At 45.4% G+C, this 17269-nt stretch overlaps 5 protein-coding genes across 6 annotated transcripts; 2 read left to right on the plus strand and 3 right to left on the minus strand.

Annotated features, from left to right (window-relative positions):
• Positions 1 to 159: 159 nt before the first annotated feature.
• On the minus strand, positions 160 to 2089 carry LOC138123712 (probable peptidoglycan muropeptide transporter SLC46). Its single transcript, XM_069038507.1, has 3 exons — positions 632 to 2089; positions 343 to 583; positions 160 to 291 (listed from the first exon to the last, which is right to left on the minus strand). The coding sequence occupies exons 1-3, from the start codon at positions 1836 to 1838 to the stop codon at positions 210 to 212; spliced, it is 1530 nt and encodes a 509-aa protein (XP_068894608.1). The 5' UTR covers positions 1839 to 2089; the 3' UTR covers positions 160 to 209.
• A 2625-nt stretch (positions 2090 to 4714) lies between these two features.
• Positions 4715 to 14277, minus strand: cactin (cactin, spliceosome C complex subunit). Its single transcript, XM_069038515.1, has 9 exons — positions 14104 to 14277; positions 12900 to 14047; positions 12645 to 12846; positions 11765 to 12254; positions 10297 to 10894; positions 9957 to 10216; positions 8515 to 8631; positions 7160 to 7252; positions 4715 to 5221 (listed from the first exon to the last, which is right to left on the minus strand). Exons 1-9 carry the CDS (start codon positions 14133 to 14135, stop codon positions 4715 to 4717), a joined length of 3447 nt encoding a protein of 1148 aa, XP_068894616.1. The 5' UTR covers positions 14136 to 14277.
• LOC138123713 (probable peptidoglycan muropeptide transporter SLC46) lies at positions 5319 to 7153 on the minus strand. 2 transcript variants are annotated; one of them, XM_069038509.1, is made up of 4 exons: positions 6049 to 7153; positions 5898 to 5999; positions 5473 to 5851; positions 5319 to 5426 (listed from the first exon to the last, which is right to left on the minus strand). In XM_069038509.1, the coding sequence occupies exons 1-4, from the start codon at positions 6935 to 6937 to the stop codon at positions 5348 to 5350; spliced, it is 1449 nt and encodes a 482-aa protein (XP_068894610.1). In that variant the 5' UTR covers positions 6938 to 7153; the 3' UTR covers positions 5319 to 5347. The 2 variants fall into 2 exon arrangements, with proteins under 2 accessions (XP_068894610.1, XP_068894609.1); XM_069038508.1 differs by having other exon boundaries at positions 5319 to 5851.
• Positions 14278 to 14363: 86 nt separating the features above from the next.
• Positions 14364 to 15203, plus strand: Cks30A (Cyclin-dependent kinase subunit 30A). Its single transcript, XM_069038514.1, has 3 exons — positions 14364 to 14592; positions 14664 to 14791; positions 14847 to 15203. Exons 1-3 carry the CDS (start codon positions 14513 to 14515, stop codon positions 14906 to 14908), a joined length of 270 nt encoding a protein of 89 aa, XP_068894615.1. The 5' UTR covers positions 14364 to 14512; the 3' UTR covers positions 14909 to 15203.
• Positions 15204 to 15312: 109 nt separating this feature from the next.
• Positions 15313 to 16373, plus strand: LOC138123715 (uncharacterized). The gene is made up of 2 exons (XM_069038512.1): positions 15313 to 15546; positions 15595 to 16373. Exons 1-2 carry the CDS (start codon positions 15325 to 15327, stop codon positions 16231 to 16233), a joined length of 861 nt encoding a protein of 286 aa, XP_068894613.1. The 5' UTR covers positions 15313 to 15324; the 3' UTR covers positions 16234 to 16373.
• Positions 16374 to 17269: the final 896 nt, after the last annotated feature.

The following is a 17269-nucleotide window of genomic DNA, read 5'->3' on the forward strand; positions in this document are numbered from 1 at the left end:
GTCATACTCTCATTACTTTTGCGATTTTTTTATTTTGGTGTTTGCCGAACTGACCACAACTAGCGCCATCTGTCACGAAGAGAAAAACATCAAAAAATCAGCAGTTAGGTTATGACCGGGAGATTCGAGTTGGACATCGTTGAATAAAAAAAGGCCAAACCAAAACAAATAAAATTTATTGTTTTATAAAACAAAACAGTAATCCACCGTTATTGGGGCAACAATTTCAGTTTTTGTGCTTTCTCTAGTTCTTCTTCTTTTTTGTCGTTCTGGTGTTGTCGATAGAGCCAGCTGCAACAAAGTCGTTTAATCGACGAATCCCGGTTTTCGAATTTAACTCACAAGAAAATGGCAACAGCGGGAGTCGTCAGTATTCCACCTAGCAAATAAAAACCCCCCGGGAGGAAATTTATTGTGATTTTGTAGACGATGTTGTACATCGGGCCGTAAATCAAGGGCATCAGAGCCTCCGACACTCCAAAGAGCGAATTGATTTTTCCCAGTTCGTCTGCCGGTACCAGTTTGGACATGATAGACCTCATGGCAATGAAGGAGGTGCCGTTGAGAGCCTCGACGATAGCTCCTGCAAGCTCGCGGTCATTATTTTAAACGAGTCGAATTTGGAACTCACCGATGTAAAAGACCGTACTGTTTGGGGCGAAAGCGTAAACGACTGTGGCGCAAATCTTGCTGGTGCTGGATATCATGCCCAAGACGGCGTCGTCGACTTTGAGGAACTTGGTGAAGAACATCAACGAGAAAACGGTACCGGTGAAGTGGAGCACGAAATGGAAGGTCGAGAACAAGCTGTAGTCGATCTCGTTCCAGCCGAATTTGTACCTGACGAAGAGGTATTGGACGTTCATCTCCCCGTGCAAGGGTCCGATGATCACCATCACCAAGAACATGATGACGCAGATCCTCTTCTTCCTGTCTCTGGGGCCGTCTTTGAAGGCCACTTTGAAAGTCTCTTGGATGTGTTTGACGTCGAAAAAGTCCTTCAGTAGATTCTTTTTTTCGGACTTTTTGTCCGCGATGGGATCTTTTTTCGGGTTGTCTTTGACTCGAGTGATCCCGTAGGTCAACCCGGTGAAGTACATGGTCAAGGCTAGAGAGAACACTCCGTAGAAGCCGATCTGCTTGTAGAGGACTCCGCTGAGAGCGATCCCGATCGTGACGCTGATATTCGAGAAGAGATTGACGGCGCCGATCCTGAAAGTCCTGGTTTCCACGCTGGAGATGCCGCTGATGTAGCTATAAAGCGCCATGAACATGGCGAACCATCCTCCCGTGAGAGAGGGCGGGACCGATTCGAAGAACGCGTTGAATTCCATCGGCAACTGGTAGAAGAAATAAGTGGACAAGAGGAAGCCAACGCAGGTGCAGATCTCGCCCACGATCGGGAGTATCATGCAGGGCTTGCGCCTCTGGTGGCGGTCGCTCCACGAGCCGAGGAACAACAGCAACATCGACGGGATCAGACTCTGCACCACGCTCTTCCACACGTTCATCGTGGTCACCAGCTTCTGGACGACGATCTCGTCGGTTTGGTTGTAGCCGGAAGCGTTTCGCGCGGTCAGAGCGTCGCACACTTCGGTCTGGAGGCCGAGATTGACGCGACAGGCTTTTTCGAGGTTGAGGTTTTGGGTGGCCAAACTGGCCATCACGCTGGGGAGGACGTAGCAGACGAGGATCGGCTCCACGGTGATGTTGGTCACGATGAGTTTGGCCTTCTGGCAGAGGGACAAGGTCGGAGGGGCTTTGGACTCGGCGGGCTCCTCCTCTGTGAGGATGCTCTGGAGGCCCGCTTCGATGCTCGTGGTTTTCTCGAGAGCCATCTTCGTGGGGTCGCAGTGGCGAGTTCACTTACCGATAACGCCGATCACAGCACAGTAACAGTAAATATTGATGCACTTGGTGGATGATGCTATTGGAATCGATAAGGTGATAAGAATTGGGAATTTACATCTTCGGGGATCGGTGTGCGGCGTGAAAACGACCAAAGGCGGAATGAAGGAGGCGAAGACTTATCGGAGATATTTAATTGCCTCGAATATCAACTGTTTACTGAACCAGACGACACTCGAAGGTTCATTGTGTTTCATCTGATTTATCTCTTAATTTGTTTGACTTGGAACGTTGCGAAAAACAGAAACGTGCGTACTAATTCCGTTTAATTGCAGGATTTGATGAGAACAAAAGGATCAACGAATTTGGACGTTATCTGATTCGGCAAACATCTCTAAATTCACGTCGGTAAACAGGACCTCGATACTGCCCCGATTCGACTCCGTTAAATAACAAACGGTCACGCTTCAGATAATTTATTGGAAAAATTACATCACACTCCAACAGGAAAACACATTCATCATTCATCCTTTGCAGCTCTTCTCGTGCACGTCCACCCTGTCCGGGTTGAAGGTCCTGGAGCAGAACCGACAAGGCACCAACTGACTCAAGTGGCTCTGCCACTTCGCCTCGTTGGTCGCTTCGTAATCTATCTTACCCTCCTCTGCGAACACGACAACCAAACAAAATTCTGTTAGTCAAATTGATTCGTGCGGATATTCGCAACACAAACATTTGAGGGTGGGATTCAGGAAGCGAAGGTCAGCAACCCCTTTCTCTGCGCCGATAAGAACGTGCCGAATCATCGCACGCGCCATTCATTAATAGACAGTCACGTTATTAAATATTTTAAAACGCTGCTGAAAATAATCGGGGGTGGATGAGGGCGGACGGTGGTGCTGACCGCGACGCGGCCCAGGTCGACAACCCCTATTGATTATTTTTTTACCTTAACATTACTGTCCCAAGACGGACACACACGTGCACGCGGGGCCGGTTTGTTTTTATTTTCGAAAGGGTGGGATCGAGATCGGAGCGCTCCCACAACAGGTGGGGTCGACGAACCTATTTGCGGGGCTGCGACCCCGCTTTTGGCCGCGTTCAATCAACTCACGATCAGGTGTCGTCTATTTCTGCAATCAACGACGTAGCTACCCTTCTTTTTTCAAGACTCGCAAAGTTCTGCATTCGAGAATACCTACCTACTACATAACGAAATCATGTAATTAACTGTTACGTCAAGTGTTGTTCTTAATTCTTACTACTATTCACGTCATATTCTTTTTTCTTTAAATAGAAATTACAATCTACAACAGAGACAAAAGTTTTATGTTCACTAAATCTGATGAATATTTAATCAAGTAGGCGAACGTCATATTTACGTCAATTCTGTCAGTCCCTGTTATTTTTATAAAACGACATTTTCCGATGTAAAAACCAAAGAAGTAAACCGTTATATAGATAGGTTATCAGCGTGGTATTGTTTTGGATGTTGCTGTGCCAGTTTTTCTTGATGACAACTCAAACGATTCGCTTTTTTTTTATTTGTAAATCTTTATCTCGGTGCATTGTCGTGTTTATTTCTATTTGTACACTGATATTGGTCCCATTTTTTCTTTCAACTCTGTTTACCTCCGGTGTTGTCACAACATTTAACGAAGCGATCTAGCCGCCACCTGTCAATATGTCATAACCAGATCGCGACTCTTTCAAAATTCTGATCAGTAGCAAAATCGCAATGGAAAACGTGCTGGAGCGATCCAGAAGTCTGCCCAATTTCCGCGACGTGGGCGCCACGGTCACGGAGAACGTGCAGAACGCGGCTTCTTCGCTGGCGACCTCCGCCAAGTCTTTGGCGGACAGCACCAGGCGGAACGCTCAGGAGATTACACCGGCGATCAGGGAGAGGGCGTCGTCGCTGCGGGAGAGCGCCACCGGTACCATTCAAGATTTGACCACCACCATCGTCAACAGGACTCGCACCTTGCCGGACGTGCGGCAGAGCATCACCGACATGGGGCAGATCGTGCAGATTTGGGTGGCCAACGCGGCGGACAGGGCGAGGAATCTGTGGGAGAGCGGACAGTCGGATTCGCAGTCGACGACTGACGAGCGCGTTTGATACTTTTTTGATTCGAATTAAACTCTGCCATTTATGACGTTTGTTTTGACACGAGTAAAAAATGTAGCGTAGGTTCGTTAACACAAATTATACGAGTTGGAGAAAATTTCACGTGGGTTTGAGATGGTAGTTGGGTCTTTTGGATCTAAACATGGCGGTCGCATTTGATCCGGACGATTTGTACAAAACCAACAGTCTACCCAACTTTAGGACTTTCTTTCCGACCACCGTAAACAGGCTTGTTACGTCGTGTCAAGACCTAGCTCTGGCTAGTAAAGATGACGAGGAAGATGCTTCCGATGAAGCACAAATCGCCGACGAAGCTGCAAATTTTCTAGGAAAACTCAAAATTTTGATCGGTGGTCTTAGAGAAAAGATAAACTCTTTGGTAGCTGCCGTGATTGGTAGAACTAGAAATGTCGTCGTCGTCGGAGAGGACATTCGATACTTAACTCTTAACGTGGCCAGTATAGGACTCGACACGTTTATGGACCGGATCCGGTTCGCTTTAGACGACGGCGAAAGACCCCGAGAACACTACAACCCTTTCGTAATAGTGAGAGTCGTGGTGGTAAAAGTGGTCAACTTTGGAAGAGCGTTCTTGCAGTACATATACGACTTTCCTGATTATTTCAAAACTAGGATCATAACGGTCCCCGAGCCTGTAATCTACGATATTTAACCCCCAAATAAAAGACTGACCTAACCTCACTATCTGTCAAACTCAAACTGTCAAATAAAATTCTACTTACGTGTAAATTTGATGTCGGGTTTGAGGGGCTGCGGCCTCCTCCTGTGCGGGGGCAGCTTGTCGTTCTCGATCTTCCACATTTTGAGACACTGCGGTTCGTGTATGTAGATCGAGTTGACGGTGAACAGTCGGCCGCAGATGTAGCAAGGGAACATGGGGGACTTCTTTCCGGAGCTCCCGGAGGAGGGCCGCTCTTCCTTGTCGATGCTCGATCTGTGCGAGCCCGAGTCGGGGGTCTTTTGCCCTTTTGCAGCATCCTCGCGCGCAGCCAGCTCCTCCTTGGGGCTCGCCGCACCGTCAGCTTTTCTGACGGGGACTGGGGCCCGGATGTCGGCCGGCAAGGCCTCGTTTTCGGCCTGCCACTTCTTCAGGCACTGTTTCTCGTGAATCTTGATGGAATGCGTGCCGAACATCTTGCCGCAGATGTAGCATTCGGCGGTGGGGGGCGGCATGGGTGCGGGGGCTTGGGCGGCAATCGATTTGTCCACTGATGATTTTGACTGAAAACCAAAGTGCACGGTAGTGCGATTATTGATTTCCAGTTGCAGTTGCTAAACCGCCGTCTGACACGCGATACGAATCAAGGAAACACTCGAGAACGGTAACGGAAATAATTTATTGGGGTACTATATTTGGCTCTTGTTACAATTAGTGTATGATGCGGAGTCTTCTTCCCGGTCGCGTTTGTGCTCTTTGTACAGCCAACTGAAACAGACAGGTTAAGTAGGGTCGCGCTGGCGGAAGAGAGTACCCGAAGATGAAGAGCGAAGGGACGGTGAGGACGCCGCCCACGATGAAGAAGGTACCCGGCAGGAAGTTGATGGTGAGCTTGTAGACGATGCTGTACAAGGGACCGTAGATTATGGGGACCATGGCTTCAGACAAGCCGAACAAAGAGTTGATCTTGCCCAGTTCGTCCGGTGGTACCAGCTTGGAGATTATCGATCGCATAGCTATGAAACTGGTACCGTTCAAAATCTCGATGATTGCCCCCAGATAAAAGACGAAAGGAGTTGGTGCGAAAGCGTACACCAAAGACGCCACGATCCTGCTGGTACTCGAGAGTATCCCCAGAGCGGCATCGTCGATTTTCAAAATTTTCGTGAACAAGATCAGCGAGAAGAGAGTACCTAAAAGCAAAAACTCGTACTTTTTCGAGACCTCCCAGCGACGTACCAAACATGTGGGTGATGACGTAGAAAGTGGAGTAAATGCTGTAGTCGATCTCGTTCCATCCGAATTTGTATCGAACAAATAAGTACAAGACGCTCACCTCTCCTAAAATAGCGACATTAGACCAAAATCGACACTAAATGGGGTATCGTACCGTGCATGGGCCCCACGATCACCATGCACAGTACCATGATGGTGCAAATCCTCGCTTTCCTGTTCCGTTTCCCTTCCTTGAAGGCGACTTTGAAAGTCTCGGCGACGTGTTTGACGTCGAAAAAGTCCCGCAGGAAGTCTCTTTGTGGTGCGCTGGGTCCCTCGTGGGGGATCTCTTTGACGACGAGAGCCCCATAGAGGAAGGCCACCACGTAGAACAGCAGCGCCAGAGAGAAGATTCCGTAGAAACCGATCTGACTGAAGAGGATCCCGCTGAGGGCGTTCCCCACCGTGAAACTGATGTTGACGAAGATGTTGACCGCACCGATGCGAAGAGTTCGCGTTTCGACGCTGGTGATCCCTCCGATGTAACTGAAGATGGCCATGAACATGGCGAACCACCCTCCGGTGAGCGACGGCGGTACCGCCTCGAAAAACACGTTGTACTCGACCGACAACTCGTAGTAGAAGAAGGTGCAGATGAGGAGGCCGACACATGTGAGCATCTCCCCGATGATGGGGCTCAGGAAGCACGGTTTGCGCCGTTTGTGTCTGTCGCTCCACGAGCCGAGGAACATCAAGAGAAGACAAGGAACGAAGCTCTGGATGACGTTCTTCCAGGCATTCATCGTCGCCACCAGCTTCTGGACAGCGACCTCGTCGCTCTGGTTGTACCCGGTGGGGTCCCGCAAGGCTAGAGCGTCGCACGTCTCCTCCGGGAACCGCAGATTGACCCGGCACGCTTTGTCCATGTTGAGGTTCTGCGTGGCGAGGTTCGCCATCACGCACGGCAACACGAAACACACGAGGATCGGCTCGACGGTGATGTTGCCGAAGACGAGCCGGACCTTCGACCGGAAGCTCAACTTTCTGGACGCACCACCGTCCATTCTCTCATTTGAAACGGATCACATTGTAAAGGTACAACGCGTCGCGCGATCTAACGAACAATAGATGGTACCATCTCTTGATTTGATTAAGTAATTGGAGTGCGCTTTCATTGTGGCTGCACCGGATGCAGACCGGAGAAGGTCGCGTTTTCAAAAAACAACAAGGATCAATGTGTCTTCATCAGCGGCTTAGCAAAGTGACAGGTTTTGTTGCGTACTTACGTTGTCCTGGACGATCTTGCAGCTGCGCTGGTGCACGACCAGGCGGTCTGGATAGAAGGTGCGGCCGCACTTGGGGCAAGGCGTCAAAGTGGCCTGGCGAAAATTCAAACATGACAAAAGAACGAAGATGACGGGCCCGTTCAAAAAACTCCTGGACTGTCAAAATTACATTTTAAATAAAATGCTTGTTTTGACTGTACTTCTGTACTTGGATATAAAAAAATTTCGCTTGAGTGTACCGTCATCAAAATCTAGTTACAAAATATATTTAGGTTATGTTTTCATTTTTAATCATGGAACTAAAAATGTTTTGAATCATTCATTGCTTCGAACACTTGAAGTGAAATGCAGCAACTAAATGAATTAGATCTATTTAATAAAGTTAAAAAAAAAAAACACGCGACAATAACTGAAAACAGATAACAAATTAAACAACAACCAAAATCATCCAAAATAAACTAATCTGTTTCATTTATTCAGAAGAAAATTATTTAACACTTGATTAACACTTATCTCTCCAAAATTTTGATTTGTGCATCACAAGAACGAACACAATTCTTAGTTAACAATACTGGAGCGGCTTTGGCACAAATTTGGAATTTCTTTCCGTTATCATTTTGTTTGTTCCTTATAATAATTTCTTATGGCCGTCCTCTTTCGCGCCAATAGAACCACCGTAGTTCGTTTTGAACTTTCCATTTTAACCCTTTTACAAAATATACTTAAATAATTTTGCAATTTATTTCACAATGTCAATTTGAACAAATGAATAGTTTGAAAAATTAAAAAATCATAGATAACAACTGGGCAAAATGAAAATAACTAGTGATTTACCTACCCAACCTAGCAATTGATTTTGACAGTCCAGATGTTTATAGAATGGACTTTACATTCACTTTTAAACTGGATCAAAAGAAAACATTGAAAATATTTAACAATTAATGCGTCGTGGGCCGTCCATTTTGTGATGTGTGACAGGACACGCGATGTTTTGTTTAAATAAAGAAATCAACTGACGCACACCGGAAATCAATGTGCCGGAAGTTCAGGAAGCAATGTTAAGGGCAATCGTTCTAATCGAAAATCGAATTGATTTCATACAATATTCAAAGACTCTGATAGACCTCACGATTTTGTTTAGATTTATGGCCGCGAGGCTCGAAATGTATTGTTGGTTGCATAACAACGAAAAACCATCAATCATTCGAACGATTTAAATTTGGGTGTTTTGGACCCTCGTCGACCCATAACTCGTCATTGGCGTGTTGCCCAGTGCTTGTACAGCTTTCACGATAATTGTCGCTCAAAAACCGATCGATTTGTCCAGGTCGTGTGCACATTTTCTTGACACTCACCTGAGAGGACTCCCAGGCGAACTTGTTCCATTCTTCTGGGGTGAGAGGATGGTCCGGCTTGACCGGGGGCTTCCTCTGCAAGTGCGTCGGCAAGCCGGCATTCTCCCGTTCCCATCTCTGCAAAGACCGCCAAGTAGGTCGTTAAAGGTCGCCGTGTCGTTAGCAAATTATGGGGGTTGCGTCGGGAGTTACGAGGTTTTGATTAGCCGACTTGGCGGTGCGGCTCGACCGCATATGGGTTAATATATTCCGCATTGTAGGTCAGTTTTTATGATCGCTTTCCAGCGAAATGGTTTGATGGATTACTGGGCGTGAAGGACGTTTGGGATCTGTCGCTGTGTGATTAATTTAAGGCGACTTAATTTGTGTGTCTTGCGAAACTCTTGCGGGATTTTCCCGGTGTTTGTCGAAGAATCAATTCTTTCACGAAATCAAGATAAGACAGAGTAGTGGCTTATCAACATGCAACTGTTAACGATGCAGCAGTTTTGTGCTACTTTGTTGCTTTCGTACGTTTCAAGGTGGTTTACTGTCTTGCTATCCAGGGGAAAAGAATTGGGGTACCAGTTGAAATATGGTGCTTTCAAGGGTGAAATGCCACGGCGATTTAAATTGTAAAACACTCGTGCATGTTAAAATTTCACCGATTTGGTAGTCTCGACGACCGCCTCTGGTCAATCAGCTGAAGAATTTTTTTACGAAAACTCTACAAACATGTCTACAGTCATCAGTCACTGTTGCCCTAATTACTTACAAAGAATTCGGATAGTTTTGGGGTAATTTAGTGAAAATGAAAAACAAATTAGTTCTTTTGTGTGTCATGTTCATTGTGTACCCAATCAATTCCTCCTATGAAAACATACGAGCCGATCGATATTTCCCATAAAAACCACCACAAATGTCACGCTATTAAAAAAATTCCAATCGATTTGTGATACAATTTTATTCTAACAGTTGTAGAATTGGACGATTATCGAATTACCTCAATTGTAACGTATTTACCGAGCGAAATTTCAGTTCAATTGCGTGACGCACCTCTAATAATTTCATCATCGTCATCGATTGTCATGAATTAACCAGAACGAGATATTTTGAGCTCTTCACACTGTAATTTAAACCGTCTTCAATGTATTTTTCCACCAAAAAACCCCCATCGAAAGTTCAAGGTTGTCGCCTTTGGGATTCAACCCCCGACGCTTATAATTTTCCATGATCGATTCCTCATACATTTACATCAATTAGCATTTTATCAATGGCATCCAGTCTTGAACTTGGACATCATTTAATATTTATGCGACGTAAGAACTGTCAGACCGTTCGATTCCTGCGGGAACATGCGAGCACAAAATTGGGGTGCGATTATCGGCACGAAAATATTTCTCGCGCCGCACGAAGGTGTTCCGTTTGGGAATAATTTAAGTGGTATGTTGAAATGGGGGTACCTGGAGGCACTTGGGCTCGTGCAGGTGGAGCGAGGCGGTGCCGAACTCCCTGCCGCAGATGTAGCAAGTGAGGGTTCGCTTCGCCGACTTCACCCTGGGGGTGGATTGTTCGGCGGCGGTGCCCACGTTAGGGGGGCTGTGCACGATTTTCTGAGCCGGCAGGGAGGGTTTGCGCTGAGGCGGGGGTGGCAGATTCTTGTCGGAGTTCTGTTGCTTCGACTTGTACTTCATCGCCACCGGTTTCTGGACGGTGCTCTTCACTGCAAAGCAATCGACGCGACGAGGTGAGTAATCGTGCTAAATTTAGCGCTGATGCGCCGGTTGCAATAATTGGACTCACTTTTGGGGGGTTCCTCGGCCTTTTTGGTGACTTTGAGTGGCGTCACAGGATGGCTGTGGAAACGTTCGGGTTGGTCAGGTCTGCCACAAGTCCTGCAAGGCTCCGGCAGTTTGGTCGATTTGCCCAGATCGCTCTTGTTGCTCACATCCACCAACTTAACAACATTGCCAACACGCTTGCGTGGAATTTTGAACGTCTTGTTGTTGTTGTTGGCGTCGCTCAAACTCTTCTTCTTCGCCAGAAGGTCGACCTTCTTCGCTTTGGCTGTCCCGTTCTTCGTCTTGGCGCTTTTCACGCTGACGCTGCTCTCTTCCTCTTCGTAGCTGTCCTCGCTCGTTTCGGGTCGCTTGCTCTTGCGAGTTTTGTGCTTCTCCGGAGATGGAAGGCTGAGGGGGCGGTTGATCACCGCCGTCTTCTTTCTCTTGGCGATGGCCAACGAGAGAGGGAACCGGCACAGGTTCGATATGTTCAAGAACTCTTTTCTCATGGTGCTCATGTCGATTATTCCGATGAGGCTGATGTTGAGGACGGTGGGCTTGTCTAACGTCGCCGTCAAGGGTCTCTCTTCCTTCTTGCCGTCCCTCTTCGGGGGCCACGTCTTCGTGAACAACTTCAAGCTTGTGTTTTTGGGCATTTTGGACAGTTTCTTCAACGCGAGGTTCTCTAGAAGAGGCAGTACCAGGAAAGGGCGCGATTTTCGTTTGGTCGTCTTGTTCTCAGTCTTTAGCGTCATAAGTTGCACTTTCACATTGGTTCACTGTATCGTACACTTGTAAATAAATAAAGTAAATAAACGGGCGCGCGAGGACTAGAAAAAATAATAAGCGCGCTCGATACAAACAACGACGTCGCTCCGGTAATACTGGTATGCAACTTGTTAGGTAGCGGTTACTTCTTTATGCCTACCTACGCGCAAAATCGACCAGACGACTGCGAACATGACTAACAACAAACCTATATTAGGAGGCTCAAGGGTAATTCACCACCTACGGATACACTTTTAAGGATTTGACCACGGAAAGAACTTTCCTTCGAAAGAACGTTGCCCCAGTGACGTTCTTGAGCCAATTGATTTTTTTTTCAAAAAGTAACTGATCTTGTAAATAATTCGTTCTTGTCTTGCACAACGCTGGGTTAAGTCAAATAAATAAAAACCTCGTAAAATTGGATTCTTTATATAATCTTAAATATAACTGTATTTACACGATGTAAAATTGGAAAGCTGAATTATCTTCTGTACCGGTACCTCTTGAAGTGGAACCACAACTGAAAAATGTTGTTGTGGAACTGACACCTGAACCCCCTCTTGTACGAGTACTCCCATTCCCTGTTGACAATTTTGAACGCAATGTCTTCGTAGGGTGGCCCAGCGTGGAACCTCAAAATCGCAAACTCCCGATTTTCCGGACAGGGCGTCTGTAAACAAAACCGTCAAACATCTGACCTTTCAACCCTTCCACCAACTTACCAAGAAATACTCGGGTGTGCTGTTTTTGTCGATCAGGTCTGGGTAGAAAATGTTAAATTTGTACCCTTGCACGATCTTCGGCGGAGGATTGTCCATGTCGTAATGGGTTTGATTGTATTTGTTCCACTCGAAACCTGTGTGGACTCTGTTGAAATATCTCGGTTTTCTCGGTCGGTATTTGTCCGACCAGAGGTAGACCTGGTTGTCGAGGGCCGCTTCTACGGAAAACTGCGCCTCGTCGTCGCCCATTCCTTTTCGGGCTTCGCGTTGCAGAAGGAGTTCTTCTTTCGTTATCACGTTTTCGACCTTCTTGCCGCTGCCGCAGACTTGCATTCGCGCAAATTCAAGACGTTTTGAGTCGTCTTCTTCGGTTACGACTATGGTGCCGGGTTCGATGGCCTCGGGGGGTAAGAACTTGGGGCTGTAGCCGCCCGCTTCGTAAGCGTCGAAGTACTCGTTTAAGATGTCGTTCGCGTTTTCCTCGGCAGTTCTGAAAGCATTTTATTTTACGAGTGTGCAAAATCTCATAATCATAATTTATGAATTATGAGTCAATCAATTGAAATAATAACATTTCAATAGACTTGCGCAACAGCTTTTTTGTGTAAGATATACCGATTTCCACTTACATGAATTTAAAAAAATATGACATAACCTCACTTACCTCTCATCATCGGAAACAATTAAAAATACAATAATCTGTTCTGCGTTCGCTAAAATTTAAATGTAAAATTTGAAATCATCATATCTATCGAGAAACTTATAATATCCTGTATCGATTAAATAAAAATCGTATTTTTTTTTTAAGTGAGATAACAAATTCAAAACTGAGGTTAGGATTTTGTGAGCAATGAAAAACAAAAATATGCGCATCCCATACTTCTCGTTGTCGCTGATTTGTTCTTCTTCATTCGAGGTGCCGGGTTTGGGCTCTGGCTCCATTTGCGCATGCGTCTCCGCCACAGGAGTGGTATTTTCTTCTGCTGCCGGCACAGTAACGGCTTGTTCAGCTTTGAGGACTTGCAATTTCCTCCTGAGACTGTCCTGATGTCGGTCCCTCAACCGCGCCCTCGCCATGTGAGCTGTAACAGTTCAAGGTTTACAAAACAAAACTGATAAAAAAAAGACTTCCAACCCTTCAGCTGTGACAGCAACGATTCCCAATAGCCTATGTCGATTCCGTCCGCTTTGCCGTTGATTTTGCTCTCGATCTGCTTCTGCAGCGCCGCCAGTTGTGCCGACGTCTTCCCTTTGAACACCGACGTCACGTCAGCGGCGACAGCCTGGTTGATGCCTTCCCGCCTGTTCACTCCCATATCGAATTCATTTTGTTTTTCTAGTTTTCGCAGTTTTTGTAGCTCGTCCTCTACGATGACCGTGATGTCGTTCCAGTAATCTAGGTTCTTCCCCCGTTCCAGTTCTTCATAGACTTTTATGTCCTCAACTAGATCTTCCAAGTCTTTGATGTGCAGACCGTTCAGGTACGTGTACGGCTCGTGCATTTCCACCGCGTCGACCTCTTCTTCCGCGCTTATGTATTTCGCCAACAAGTCGATGGGTTTGGCTCGGCCGTCCTGAATGCGAATGTGCGATCTCAGCCTCGCTTGTTCCAAGTGGAACTGATCCTCTTGACGTTCCCACTCTTCAAATTGCGCCGCTTCTTTGCTACGCTGCAACAGTTGCATCTCCTCTTCTCTCTTTTGCCTCTCCACCTCTCGTTCTATTCTTCTCTTCTTCACTTTCTCCAATTCGCGTTTATTTTCTTCCTGTTTGTGGCGATTTCGCGCTTCTAGTTCTTCCTGGCTCACGTTGCCAAGTCCTTCCTTGGCCAATTTTTTCGTCCAGACAAAAGTTGACAGCAAATTGCCGTCGCCGAAGGGATTATCAGTGTTTGTATAATGAAGGTATTCATTATCCCACCCCATGCGCTCTTTGCGCTTTCTCTCTTTAGCCTGTTTTTTTGACAAGCGCCTCAATCTCTTCTCTTCTGGCGTTTCCGTCGCTTTTTTCAATTCTTTTTCACGCTTTCTTTCATCAAGAGCCTTCAGTCTTTCTTCTTTGAGCTTCTGAAGGAGGATTAATGAATCATCAGACGAGCTGCTGCTCGAATCTGAATCTGAGTCACGAGATCTGTGCTTTTTCTCTTTCTTTTTCGACGATCTCTCGCTAGAGCTACGATCTCTTTTCTTAAATTTATCCAAGTTTCCTTGTTTCCTCGATTTTTGTCTCTCATCTTCGCTATCGCCCGTGTCCGACGAACGATCGTGAGGACGGCCAGAAGACCTATCATTACATACATTTCTTAGCAACGCTCAAATAAAATTATAACTAAAACTCACCTGTGTCGTCGAGAATGGTCACTTCTTGGCATTTTATCTGGACAAAACTCTTGTTTTGGTTTATAGGTTAGTGAAACGTCAACATAACGTTGAACTTTGTCAAGTTGGTATTACGTCTCGTAACTTTCTATTTCTCGTAAATATATTAAGGAACGATTCTTTTTCCGTGATCGATTTGAAGACCGTGAAAGGTTTGTCGAAGCGTAATTCAACTATTATAAATTAATCGTAAGCCAGATGGGTGCGACCTTGGGATTGCGAATCAAGTTGGTGTTTAGTGGTTTGCACGGTTGGCAACACAATCAAAACTTTTGTCGGTTTGAAAGAAGTGAAAGTTTTTGTGGTGAAAAAACGAAAAAAAATCGAATTTTCATTTATTTCTACCGGTTTAAAAAGCACAGCAGGTTCCATGAATCGCATGAAAATCGAGGAAATGCAGAGAAACATTTACTACTCCGATAAGTACTACGACGACGAGTACGAATACCGGTGAGCAGATTTTTCCGGGATTTTCCGGCACCAAGGGTGAGACGCAAATTAATTCGTTTTGTTTTCGTCAGACACGTCGTTTTACCCAAAGAAATGGTAAAGTTGGTGCCGAAAACTCATCTGATGTCGGAAGAGGAATGGCGAGGTATCGGAGTACAACAGAGTAAAGGTTGGGTGCATTATATGACGCATTCTCCAGGTGAGTGCCGGACGATCGGCCCTTATTGCAAGAAATATGATTTTGAACTTTGCAGAACCACACATCCTGCTATTTAAACGACCAATCACAACGCCTCCAACTCACAATGGGAAATAAGTGCTCAAACTAAATGATATTTGTAAATTTGTTCATTATGTTAGTTTTTTAACATTAGGGACGGGCTCTGGTGTCCGCGACACGTCCTGAATGTTTACTTGGGGCCACAAAGTGGTCCTTTCGATTAAACAAGGCTGTAATCTTATTGAACTTTCTTCGGGATGGTTCCCAGTTTATCCTTCAGTACTAACAAGCATATTGTTTTTGTTTTTAATTACCAGGCTGCTTCCTACGCTAACGTTTTAACATGTCATCTCTTAGTGTTATTTTTATCAATAAAGTTATTGTAATTTAAGCGGCAATAATTTGCTTTTGTTTCCGTTCTTGTCACGTCAAAATCCAAGAAACTTGTCCTCAGTTCTACTGTTTTGAAGGTAGAGGGGTTATCGTCGCGTGGTGGGGTAAACACAAAATAAATGGCTCCACTCGCGAACGATATTTTACGCGAAATCGCAGATGAAACCTTGCCCGCGTTGGCCGAATTATACAAGAAACATGTCGGATGGGCCCCCCACGTTTTAAGCCTGATTCACATGGGGATTCGCTGGAAACGATCGGCGAAATATCGTGATTGTATCAGTTTCACGTCACCCAACGATAGTTGGGAGAGAGATGGCACCATCGTGGTTCTATTCACCGTAAGTAAGACATGCTCAGTAGGAAGTAACGCACAACTCACTTTTTAGAATTACTGCTACAACATATTCGTATTCACTCTGGACGAAAAATGTACAAATCTGCGAGAAGGCTTGAGTCGGACAAATTTCATCGACTACAAAAACCCGCAGGCGACGTTTTTCTGCATTCACGAGAAACACGTTTCCACCGTCATGACGATCTTCGAGGAGAAAGAGTTGAACGTCGACAGAACTGAAGCTCCGTATTTGATGTACGCGTTAGCTGCGGGAAAGAGCGAATTTTCGAATGAACATCCCACGGGAGTTTACTTGAGGGAGTTGGATGTGGAATCAGCTGCGCAGATTGATTCGGTGTGGCCCTACAAATATCCGGGATCCCAGGATTATATAGCTTCGTTGATCGAGAGTAATGGCGGTTATGGAGTGTTTTTGAAAAATGAAGACGAGATGGTGGCGTGGGCCGTAAAGCACTGCTTGGGACACATCGGGATGGTTCAGACTCGAGAAAACGAAAAAAAGAAGGGATATGGGTTGTTGGTTACTAAAGCTTTAGCTAAAGAGATAGTGGAAGAGGGACAGCGTCCTTTTGCGACCATTTACGCCCAGAACAAAGCGTCGATTTGTATGTTTGAAAAGTTGGGATTTCAAACAATTGGGAATTGTTATTTCATTAATCAACTAACGTAACGTAACATATGTATAGTAGATAGCTGCGTTGTAAGGTTCTTGATAAAAACATCATTTCATATTTATCTGTGTTGACGTTTACAGCGCCATCTGACGGTTTGAGAATGGCGCGTAATAATAATAAATAAAGTGTACGAAAAGTGATGTGTTTTCATTTGAATAATGATGAAAAAAAGACCTACGACGTCAAGGGAGCCGCGCTGATTGGAACACCGGTTGCAGGCAGGTCCCTCATTTAGTTTTTCGAAAATTATTTACAAGAAACTCTAAATAAGCTTTATGAGTAGTATTTGCTGATATACACCGATTTAATAACAAAATATAAATCCAAGAGCATCTAACCAGGTCCCCTCAGATTGATTAAGCAATCTTTCACTTTTTACTTTAAAAATCATTTTTTAATTCTTGGGTCGATGGCGAAATTATCACCGTTATACATCAAAACCTGATAAGAATCGACGTGTTTTTCACTACCATTGTCGATAAAATAGAAATGTGCTTTTCCAGGCCAAAACGAACTAATTTTTCCTACTATAATGTCTCCCCCATGGCTGATCCTTCCGATGTTCATATATCCGTTAGCGTCTTCGTGACCTCCTATCACCGCATGCTTATCGATAACTTCCAGATGAAGATTGCTATAATTTGCCGACATCCAATAAAAATTGTCTTGTGGACCGCACAGTATCTAGCACAAGAAGGATACATTTTTTGAGTTACACCTTCTTCCTCACTTACTTTAATGTATTTGTCCAACTTTTTATCACCGTCGTAAGGCACGTGCACTTCTTTTACTCCTGGATAAATCGACCCCACTATCAAACCTGCATTTTTCACGTAACCCTGTCCGATGTAAACGTTCTTGTCGGCAGCGGTTTTACCAGCAACTATCGCATCTTGAGGGACTCGTCCCACGTATTCTCTCCAGTAGTAATCTGAATTTGTGTTTGTTCTCAGATTGTGGTTGATTTTGCCAAATAAACTTACCTTCGTGCGAACTTACACCGCAGTGGTGTAAAACGAAAATAATCGCAAC

This window comes from Tenebrio molitor, chromosome 2, assembly GCF_963966145.1.
Source record: "Tenebrio molitor chromosome 2, icTenMoli1.1, whole genome shotgun sequence".
NCBI classification, from domain to species: domain Eukaryota; kingdom Metazoa; phylum Arthropoda; class Insecta; order Coleoptera; family Tenebrionidae; genus Tenebrio; species Tenebrio molitor.